General features: G+C 38.4%; 1 protein-coding gene across 2 annotated transcripts; it reads left to right on the forward strand.

Annotated features, from left to right (window-relative positions):
• The first annotated feature begins 5,930 nt into the window (after nt 1-5,930).
• Nucleotides 5,931-9,035, forward strand: LOC112768978 (uncharacterized). Of its 2 annotated transcripts, XM_025813361.3 has the most exons (4): nt 5,931-6,064; nt 6,238-6,310; nt 6,688-8,541; nt 8,736-9,035. In XM_025813361.3, the coding sequence occupies exons 2-4, from the start codon at nt 6,248-6,250 to the stop codon at nt 8,799-8,801; spliced, it is 1,983 nt and encodes a 660-aa protein (XP_025669146.1). In that variant the 5' UTR covers nt 5,931-6,064; nt 6,238-6,247; the 3' UTR covers nt 8,802-9,035. The 2 variants fall into 2 exon arrangements, with proteins under 2 accessions (XP_025669146.1, XP_025669145.1); XM_025813360.3 differs by having other exon boundaries at nt 5,951-6,310.
• Nucleotides 9,036-11,903: the final 2,868 nt, after the last annotated feature.

The following is an 11,903-nucleotide window of genomic DNA, read 5'->3' on the forward strand; positions in this document are numbered from 1 at the left end:
CTCGGTCCAGCACGCTGAGGACATCGACTTCGACTATGACCCTGAGCACCACAGAGACGGCATATCCGAGGACCACGCATGTCACGTGAGTCCATTTCATTCAAGTATCGGGTCAATTTGGGCCGGCCTTTCGACGTTCGCCTCAAGGCGGAATTAGCGACCAATGTGGGTCCCTCATAAGCAAGCCATGTCTCGGGATCATCTAATGGTGTGAACTCAAATCTATATACCTTACAAACCTCTGTCATCTTGTACACATCATGCACATACAACTGCCAATCGAGATGCTGGTTAGCACAGCAAGCAATAACATGGCGACATGGTAGTCGTTCAACATGAAAGTGCCCATAGTCATACGTCCGTCACGCAAGATCAACAACTAACACCTTTCCACTAGTCATTTCACGCACCTCAAACACCTCATTTCGTCTATCAAAGCGGTGCACAACTATATTCCCAGCCTGTTGCATATTTGCTTCTATCCGCTATTGTGCAAATACGGAGTAAGTAAATCCAGCATGCTTGTGTTCGTGAGTCTCGGCACTCTTCTGCGTAAAAAGTTCATTTAATCTATAATATGTTTCTCGGACCAGCGCCAACACAGGTAGATTACGGGCACCCTTCAACACTGAGTTAATGAACTCGACAAGGTTCGTCGTCATATGGCCCCATCAATGTCCCTCTTCGAATGCTAATACCCAATGTCTGAGTCCAATGGCATCGCACCACCTGGCATATGCCTCGCCTCGCTCTTCCAACCTCTTATAGTTGATATTGTGCTCCTCTACCGTTCTTGAATACCCTATGTTGACAACAAGCTTTTGCAAGTGAGGGACTTTGAATGCCCTTAGGAAGTTACTGCCGATGTGTCTTATACAAAACATTCACCATGCTCTTAGAGGTTGCCAGTCACCTCCGAAACGATTTACCGCTGCCCGTATTGACTCATGCCGGTCTGAGATCATACCTACACCGTCTTTTCTAACAACATGCATTTGCAGATTCTTGAGAAAAAAGTGCCACACATCAGCTATCTCACCTTCCACCAAGGCAAAAGCGATAGGCACAATGTTCTGGTTCCCATCTTGTGCAACAGCGACTAGAAGTGTACCTTTGTATTTCTCGTATAGGTGTGTGCCGTCAACCTGAACTAGGGGCTTGCAATGCCTGAATGCTCTAATGCATGGATTGAAACTCCAAAATACGCGATGAAGTATTTTTACACATTATGCCTCCTCATTCCCGTTATACAGTGGTTGTATTTCTATTTGGACAACTGAACCAGGCATCTTCTACACCATGACCGAGAGCCACCATGGCAAGGCTTGGTAAGAATCCTCCCAACCACCGAAAACCTTGGCTATGGACTTCTGCTTTGCCAACCAAGCCTTTCGATAACTGATGGTATCGTTGAACCTTGATTAGACTTCCGCTATTATAGATTTCACCTTGATGGACGGGTCAGTCTTGACCAATGGCCTTATAGCCTCAGCAACTGTATCCGAGTCCAACTTGGAATGATCTTGTGAAATCGTTTTGATTGTGCACGTGTGCCTACCGTTGTATCTACGTATCTCCCAACAACCTTTTTTCCGTAACAAGCTGGCTCAAATAAGCCAGTCGCGCCCACGCCCGTACATCTTGCATTTTGTATAGAACGTTTGTGGCTCAGACTCATACACATCATAGTCAACTCCTCTAGATATAGTGTAACTTCTAATTGCTGCGACGACCGACTTTCTAGAACTGTATTCCATTCCAATCCGGAACTCTCCGTCCTCAGGATCAGCAATGCCTACAGGAAGCCAAAATCATCGTTTATTGATCAATCCAAAGTATAAATTAACAAAAACTTATTATTTAGTCAACACGTACCTATGTTTGCATATTCCAGAAACTCGGGGGCATGCATGGCGTCGAAATCCAACTCACGCATAAAAGGTGGAACGTACATCGGTTAACTGCTCGAGGGATGAACCACTACATTCTCCACTGCTGCCTCAACTCCCACATCACCATCCTCGTCTTCGTCGCCGGCTTCATAAGTGGCTTTGAAGTCCTCTTCGCTGTCACTATTCATTCCTTCGTACACTCCAATTCTATCATCATCTATATCTAAATCATTTTGAATCACCACTGCCTCTAGGGTTTCAAACTTAACGTACAGCTCAATCTGTGGGTGTCGCATCTGAATTTGCCGGTGAATTTGAAACATATTCTGCATACTCGCTTCGTCAGTGATCGGCATGGTATCAAACTGTATTAGACCACCAAAAATTACAACCGGATTTCGGTACAGATTTCTGCTCACTCTCATTAACGTACTGTTCTCCATGCTTTGATAGAGGTCGTTCTGCAGCTCCATTAACATCATGGTGCATGGAACCACAAACGAAAACAGATTCTGGCACACAAACCTCACTCCCTCATGAGTATTACGTATTATCTCACCGTTGCGATAAATCACCAAGTTTACGGTGCCCTCCATTACACTAACAACACACTCAAAGAACACTCAAATCTTATTCAGAATGCAAAATAGTATCGAGCTCTGCCTTATCTAGAAGGTAGCATTTAACACGCCCCCCACGTGCTGCCTGCCTCAGCCAATCACGCTTTGACACGTGTTAGCACGCCCCCCACGTGCTGCCTTAGTGAGCCAATCACGCTTTGCCACGTCAGCACGCATTCCCTGCGTGCTGACTCAGCACGCCCCCCACGTGCTGCCTTGTTGGATCAACCGGACATTGCCACGTGTCTTCCACGCCCCCCACGTGTTGCTGGTAACACGCCCCTGCGTGTTGTGCTTTCATCTGACACGTCCGTCTAGGGGTAATACCCAGAGTACCCCCATTTCCAGCCAAAACACCACCATGTATTCCACAACCAAATTATTGAGCCGATAAATGATAAAATAATAATTTATAAAATAAAAATAAAATTTATAATTAAATAATATATAAAAGATTAATTTGTAATTAAAATTAAATAAAGACTATTTAACAGTTATTAAAAAAACTTGAAAACATATTTTGTTATGGGACCATTTAATATTCCAAACGTTTCTAGGACCATCGAATCTGGTGCCCTCTTATACTGTTATTCACTTGTTTTGCTTCATATTTTGCTTTTGTAAAAGCTTAAAAAAAAAGAAAAAATGAAGGGTTAATAGTCAAATTAGTCCCTAAAAGATAAGACATTATTTAAATGTATTTCTGAAAGATTTTTTCAATCAAATTGGTCTTTTAAAGATTACGAATTAATCATATATGTCTTTAGTTACTCCACTCATAATTTTCGTCAACGATTAATGATGTGAAATGTTAACTGATAACATACATGACACATAACATGTTCAATTAGACGTTGACTAAATATGTTTACGAAAATCTATCAATTTAGGACTAAAACCCCAAAGTGGTCCCTGAGATTGGGCGAGTTACCCATACTTGTCCTTGACTTTCAAAATTCCCTAACAACATCCCTGACATTCAGCTCCGAGACCCATAGTTGCCCTGCAACCCTTTCCGGCGCCAAGTCAGCAAACGGAGGGATAATCTGGCACCTCCAATGCCACGCTGGAGCCAGCAACGGCTAGCTGACGTGGCAAATATGAATTTTGTACCCAATATGGTCCCTGGTCCCATTAAAACCCTAAAAGCTAAGATCATCCTCTTCATCGCCTGAGCTTCAAACTGCTGCTGCTGATTCCTTCTCAGATCATCCTCTTCATCGCCTCCAGCTCCAGGTAATAACACATACAGATCACATGCCTTCCATTTCGATCTGCCATTTCTCTGTTTTCTGATTGCTAGCTGCTGCTACCATAATATGAATGTAACTTGGCTAAATTTCAGTTTCCTCTAAAACTGTAATCACTCAATACTAAAAACTATAAGCTGCCGCTGCTTTTGTCAGTTTGCAATTGTTTGATGTAGCATTGCATTGTGTTACTTACTGTAGACATGTGCTGCAAATGCAAATGAAAAAGGTGACAAGGCTTCCTTGATTCCTCACTCCAGACGGCCTGCACTCCCCTCTTTGCAAATACCCCCATGGTCATTAGATGCCACATTATCTTCTTTCGCAAAGACGGATGGTCCTTCCACATCCACCTACTTCAAGGACCCTCTCTCTTAATGGTAAAGGTTCATTCTCTCTATTGTCAAAGGTTGCCCACTCATTACCGGTTACTCCAATCGCATCTTTGGGTCAAGAAAGTGTACATGGCAGACATCTGGGATGTGCTTCTGATTTAAATGTATGTCTCTTTTCTTCAATCAAGGCAACTGTTTTCATACAACGCTTGCTAAATTTTTTTACATTTTGTATGTTAAACTGGTATATGATTTTAAACTACGCTGCATTGATGAATATTTCCATTCTTGTATAGACAATGGTTGTCAAGCAGCATATAACTCGATCACTTTCGGTTCCAGTTGATGCCAAAGCCAGCAAATTGAGGTGCACTCAGTCTAGGGTCTTGATTCGTATCATTTCAGCCAGGCGGCATCTTGCAACTGTTGATGAAACTTCAACTGGTGATTCTTCAGTCATGGAGATTGGTAATTGCTTGAAATATATGTAGAGCACATAATTTCTTGTAGGTTCCCATTTTACATTTCTTGATCAAGAATCACAATCTGAAATATTCAGTTATGAGTTCTGACTTTCAAGAACTATTAAATATTTGGCACTTAACCATATATAACATGATATTGGTAACGCTTTGCATCGTTTAATAGACATTATAGATGAAAGAAATTTGGTGGCTTCTAGGTGATATAATCTTTAGTGCGTTTCTCATAGACAATCTTAGAGACTATAGCCTTTTATAGCCCTTCCATGTCAATTGCTGACTAACTCTCGAAATTAAAGGCTAGCAAATTAAATAAACTTTACATTGAAGTTAACTTATTCATTTCTATTTTCAATCATCAAGTTTGTCAATTGCAGATTGTCTTTAAGTTAGGATTCCTAGGTATTTCAGACTATAGCCTTTTATAGCCCTTCCATGTCAATTGCTTACTAACTCTCCCCTTTCTAGCTATTGAGGATGCTACAGCAGATATTCTAGAGGAAGAAGCAATTTGTAGGATTTGTTTGGCAGAGCTCGGGGAAGGAGAGAATACTCTTAAGATGGAATGCAGTTGTAAAGGTGATCTTGCACTTGCTCATCAAGACTGTGCAGTAAAGTGGTTTAGTATTAAGGGCAACAGGACCTGCGATGTCTGCAAGTAGGATGTTCAAAATCTCCCGGTAACACTATTGAAAATTTATGATCGTCAACTCCCTGCCAGACAGCCACCAAATGTGCCACAACCAAGGAAAATAGCTTATTACCAAATGGTCCCTGAAGGAGAGAAGAAGAGATACTAGTTATAATAACGATTCTTAGCTTTTAGGGTTTTAATGGGACCAGGGACCAGATTGGGTACAAAATTCAGATTTGCCACATCAGCTAGCCGTTGCTGACTCCAGCGTGGCATTGGAGGTGCCAGATCATCCCTCCATTTGCTGACTTGGCGCCGGAAAGGGTTGCAGGGCAACTATGGGTCCCGGAGCTGAATGTCAGGGATGCTGTTAGGGAATTTTGAAAGTCAAGGACAAGTATGGGTAACTCGCCCAATCTCAAGGACCACTTTGAGGTTTTAGTTATCAATTTAGTCACTAGATTATATTAGAAATAGAATTTTTGTAATTAAGAAAAATAACTAAATTAATAAATTTTCATAAACATATTTAGTCGATATCTAGTTAGATATATCAACTATTATATATGTTATCAATTAACCTTTTACAATATCAATCTTAAAAAAATTGTTAATAAAATGATTGGAAGACAAATATAATTAATTTGTAATTTTTAAAAGACCAATTTAATTAAAAAAATTTTCAGAATAAATTTAAAAAATATTTTATACTCATTTGACTATTAACTCGAAAAATGAATTACTTGTTCACACTTCCCAGTTCCCAGTCTGTGGCGGAGAGTTAGTTGATCTCGAAGGCTTTAATGGTATAAATAGGTTTGAGCAGCGAAAAAGGTTTCGGAGGAAAAAGGGTAATAGTGCCAATTGGATTCACACATCCGCAAAAAGCATCAAACTTTCTTTTACCCTTTTGCTTTCTCCCTTCAATTATTTGTTCCATCAATTCCTCTTTTGCCTATTAACAGCTTCTCCTTTTTTCTCTCTCGTTTTTTCCCCTCTTGTTTTTGAAATCGTGATTTTGCAGGTCGCTTGAAATGGGGAAGAAATCCTCCGCTTCACACAAGAAGAAACGTTCCAAGGACTCCTCCAAGTCTAAGGTTGGTACTCTCATTTAAATTCAATCATTATTTTGTATCTTAGGGTATTTGATTTTATGCTTCGAATTACAAAATTTTAGGAAAAAGAAACTGAATTTTCTGATATTGCTCTGTGTTTTGCGAACTCAAAAATCTAGTGGTTGTTTTATCATATACATCAGCCTGATAGGAAAATCCTTTTCTTTCTGGGATTAGGTTTTCGTTTTGGTTTTTCAATGAAGTATTTTTATGTTGTTGTTGTTGTTGTTGTTGTATGAGCACGAGGACAAATTTGATTGGTTGTTGGGTTTTCCAATCAAAATTGAGTGTGGGTATCCCTGTTTTTGTGCTCAGTAATGCAAATTCATCATGAATATCTACCTAATTTGATGTTTTAGACCAAGCCAAGAAGTAAAAGTAAGAGTCGGAAATATAAATCCAAGAAGGTTCGCCGCGGTGATGTTTCTTCTTCTAGCTCTGACTATGATGATTCAAAAAGTTTGCACACATCAGTGTCCTCTAGCTCTGAAGATAATTACAGAAGAAAAAGGGATCGGTCTCGCTCAAGAAAAGATGTGAAAAGTCGGAAGAGGGCTAGGAGACGTTCATACAGCAGTGACAGCAGTGAGGACTCTCACTATGCTAGGAAGAGGAAAAAGTTGAAGAGAAAAAGTGAGCCTGAGGTGAAGGAGAAGCTCTACAAGAAAAAGATTAGGAAAGAGGTAAGTGTTAGTTCAAGAAGCAGTGGGTCACGGAGCACCTGCTCTTCATTTCAGGGTGGGACTTCTGCCGGTGATGATGATCAATATGAGAGTCACAGGGGAAGATCACTTAGAAAAGAGAATGAGAAACGGAGATTGGAGAAAGAGAGAATTGGGAGTGAAAAGAGTAGTAGATATAGGCCCAGAAGTAGTTCATCATGCAGTCGATCTAGTGAAAGTAGTTATGAAAGGACCAAAGAGAACTTTTTTGAAGAGAATTATGTAGGTGAGAGCAATTCGAGGAGGCTCCGATCAGTCATTACTGTTGTAAAAGAGGCAGAAGAACCTAGGGAATTTTCTAGAAATGATAATAAGGGGGAGATTTTAGATGATTATGATTACCCTTGTAGAAGTAACGGCAGTAATGAAGGGGGCGCAAAAAGAGAGGTGGATCATCACACAGTTCCCACAACGGATGAGAAATTGAGTGTTGAGGGTGAGATAGGAGACAAGAATGTTGATAGTGCCGGGACAAGTGAATATCTGAAGAAGATGAGTGAGGCTTTTGAGGGTAATCTGAATGGTGATGACTTGGAGTCAATTCTAAGACAGAAGGCGTTGGAAAACTTAAAAAAGTTCCGAGGTGGGATCCAGTCTTCTGCAAAAATTTCCTATCAGAAAAATAAAATTATTGGCCAGGTAAAGCAATCTTGTAACCATGGTGGAGTTCAAGGTAAGTCTAATGTTAATAATGAGGCTTTAGGGACAAATTTCGATAATAAAATCTTTGTAGAAGAAACTAGTTCTCCTATTGAGAGGAGAGGTTTAAACGCTCATCGAAGAAACAGTGATTTGTTAAACATGGACAAAGATATATCTGGTTCTGCCAAGAATCACTTGACCTGTGCGCAAGAAAAGGTTAGTGATGCATATAAACCCACTGAAACAGTCACAGAATCTACTGATTACAGGACAAAAAACCCAGAGTCGACCACACCAGAGTCTACCCATGAATCACTTCAAAGATGCTTATCTCTGAAGCAAAAACCTGTGTCTAGACTTTCTTGGGAAAAGTCATTGGTCGCAGAGGGAAGTAATGGTGGGGATACTTCTGAGGCTTCTCACATTGCAAGTCATAGTAACATTGATAATGTTGATAACAATAAAGGATTATCTTCTGCTGTTTCTAAGCCTTCTAATAATGGACCAAAATTTGGTCAGTTTAGCTTAAATAAGGGCCAAGATGAAATCGAGGAGCACTCGCAGTTAGCATTCAAGCAAACATCTGCTTCACTTGCACCTCCTAATGTGAAGCTTCCAGTGGCTGAAGGTGGTGCAGAAAATGCAGCCAGGACCACTCAAGCTGCAATTCAGAATGTTAATAACAGTAGCAAAGATGTCGATGAGGTGAGCAACTCCACTAAGAATAAATCAGGCGATGAAAACTCATCAGTAGAGAATAACTCTGGAAAATTGCAAGATGAATCCAACCATGATTCGCAGTTTGAGCGGAAAACAATGAGTTTGATGAAAGGTGGCGAAATGGTACAGGTGAGTGTACAATCATTTCTTCAATTCTGAGATTCTGAATTTTTCAAAGTATGTCACTTTGGAAAATTGGATATCTTAACAATTAACAATTCAATGTATCTCTAGATACAATTCATATTATGATACATCGAGTTATGCATGTAACAATTCTGTCCTTTTTTATATTTCTAATCTAATCGTTTGTGATTGTCCAGGTTAGCTACCAAGTTTATATCCCCAAGAAAACTCCTGCATTGGCTAGAAGGCAACTCAAGCGATGATGACACATCCATTCTTGTGGTGACAAGTGGCTTCGAGTCAATTTGTTCATCTACTTCGGTATATAAAAAGAGTAACACTTGCGGAAAAGCCAAGAAACTTATGGATAGACCATGTATGAACTCTAGAACTTGGTCAAACTGTATTAGCTGTATTTCGTTCTAGTTGATGTCTTAGGTGACCATAATGTAGTTTGCTACTGTTTTATTAATGGAATGCATCCATTGCACCATGAATACCTTTGGAGTTGCTGTCTTTTTAGTAGATTCTAAAATGTTTTCTAGATATTTAAGGAACTGTTAATCTGCTTTGCAGATTGCAGTTTCTTCAGAGTTCCACCCTAATTTCTTGCTTTACAGCTACAACTTCTACTAGTCCATACTGCTTGAGTAACTTGAATTCCACTGAGCATAGAACTGAATTTGAAATATTAAATTCAACTCTTCTGTCCAAACAAAGAAAAAAAAAAAAAGAACTGAATTTGAATGAATGAATGAGTTCAATCAAAATATCTCTAGAGCATGGGCATTTTTTGATAGAAAAGAAGAAAGGGCAATGCCAAAAATGGTTAAGTTGAGCCTTAATACCTAATGTCAGTTATATATATTTATACATATTAATTTATATGTTTTTTACTTAAATAATCAATCACTATAATAATTAAATTTGACATAATAGAATATAACTAAAATTCTTTTAGTAGGATAGTAAAAAATTTTGTGAGCATTAAATACGAATTTTTTTTATAAGATAATTAATGGAATAATAGTTAAATTAATTCCTGAAAGATAAGGTATTTTTTAAATTCGTCCTTAAAAGATTTTTTTAATTAAATTAGTCATTCAAAGATTACAAATTAATTATATTTGACTTCAATAACAATTTTTGTCAATGATTGATGATGTAGAACATTAACTGATAACATACATGAGACCTAACATGTCTAATTGGATGTTAATCATATATACTTATAAAAATCTATCAATTTTGTCGTTAAGTCATATTGAAAATATAGATTATATAATTGGGAAAAATGGATAAATTAATAGATTTTGATGAATATATTTAGTTAATGTCCAGTTAGACATGGCAAGTATTATCTATGTTGCCAATTAACATTTTCTATCGTCAATTGTTGACAAAAATTGTTAATGGAGTTAATGAAAGACAAATATGATTACAGAAAATCTCCACATACAAGTCTTTTTCCTATACAAGTCTTACAACTTCTCAATATCCCTTATCCCTAAAACGCGCTTCTCTTGGCACGTATGTTTCACGCGCCTGCTTAGCAGATTTTTCAATCAATCAACGCGCGAATATATAACTTTCTTTTTCAAAAGGATTTCGTTTCCTTTTTCGAATTTCTTATGTGTTTCCTTGCCTTCTCTCTTCGATCTCTTTCGAGCGTTTCTCTGTGCCTTCTCCTTCGTGTTTTACCTGCGTTCCTCTCTGCCTTACGTGCTTCAAATTTTTCGTTTCGTTTTGCGTTTGAAGATAAAGGTTGATTCAACTTCAGATTCTCAGCTGAACCAGAGCGAAGTGGATTTTAAAACTGAATTCAATGAAGTTTTTGAGGTATGATTTAGTTTTAGTTAGTAATTGAATCTGAATTTGAATCCGATTAGTAGTTTTTTTATTGTGTAGCTGAATAATCTGCGAACCTTGCCTGTGATATTTGCTGTTTGTTCTTCCTTATTTGAATTGAATCTAATGCACTAGTTCTCATTAGAATTAAAATAATTTTGTCCATTTTATATCAGACATTCGGGTGTAGATCAGTAATATTTGGGTGCATTTAAGAAAATTTTGGGTGCATTTACAGTTTATTATTTTAGTTGAATTGTTTTAGTTTCTGTTTTAATATAGTGTATTTTTGAGTGTATTTTTGCAAAACTTCTATGCAATTGATTACCAGTTTGTCCCCAAGGTTGGGATGACTTTTAAAACCCTTGACGATGCTGAAAAATTCTACAAGCATTATTCAAAGGTTGCAGATTTTTCTACAAGAGTTCGGTGCACAAATAAAAAGGGAAACGAAATTAAGAATCAATTGATTACATGTACTAGAGAGGGAAAATGGAAATCGAAAATATCTCCGACTGAGAAGACAAATCCCTCAGCTGGTTTAAATTGTCCTACAAGAATTTATATACGCGTATTGAAGGATGTTGGTATTTGGATCATTTCGAAGGTCGTGTTGCATCATTCACACCCTTGCTGTCCAGATCAAGCACAGATGCTCAAACAGCACAGGGAACTAAGCATGTCCGTGCGTCGTACAATAGAGAATAACGAGGAAGTCGGTATCAGACCTAGCAAAACTTTCCAATAATTTGTTGCAGTAGCCGGGGGTCACCGCGAGTTAAATTTTATCAAAAAAGACGTGAGGAATTACATCACTAGAGAAGTGCGGAATGTTTCAGAACAAGAGGATGCAAAAGAATTCGAGAAATACTTATTAAGAATGAAATAGAAGAATCAGAATTTCTTTTTCGAGCTCGAACTCGAGGACGATCAGTCCATTAAGCTTGCTTTTTGGGCAGATGCAAGGAGCAGCATGTGAGTATTTCGGAGATGTTATTTCATTTGACACCACCTACAATACAAACAGGTAACATGGTGTTCTGGTTTATAATTTTGAATTTATGTTGTTTTATAAATCTGCTGCAGAGGTGTATATTGGCATTTTTTGGGTGTAGAGAATCATTATTTGGGTGCATTTTATTGATTATAATTCTATTTTGTGGTAATCTGTTTTAGGTATAATCTGGTTTGTGGTTCTTTTGTCGGGGTGAATCACCACGGTCAGTCAACACTTCTTGGATGCGCTTTGATGAAAAACAAAGATATTGAATCATTGAAATGGTTATTTCAATATTGGCTTCGTTGCATGGGAGGAAATGCTCCGAAAGGGATTCTCACCGATCAATATGCGTCAATGAAAAGGGCTATCGAGGCTTGTATGCCCACAACAATTCATCGTTGGTGTATTTGGCACATCACGAAGAAGATTCCAAGCAAATTAAACGGGTACAAGGGACATGCAGAAATCGAACAAGAAATGAGCCAAGTTGTTTGGAACTCTCATAGCAAAGATTCAT

The sequence above is a fragment of the Arachis hypogaea genome, chromosome 18 (genome assembly GCF_003086295.3).
Source record: "Arachis hypogaea cultivar Tifrunner chromosome 18, arahy.Tifrunner.gnm2.J5K5, whole genome shotgun sequence".
In the NCBI taxonomy this organism is placed as follows: domain Eukaryota; kingdom Viridiplantae; phylum Streptophyta; class Magnoliopsida; order Fabales; family Fabaceae; genus Arachis; species Arachis hypogaea.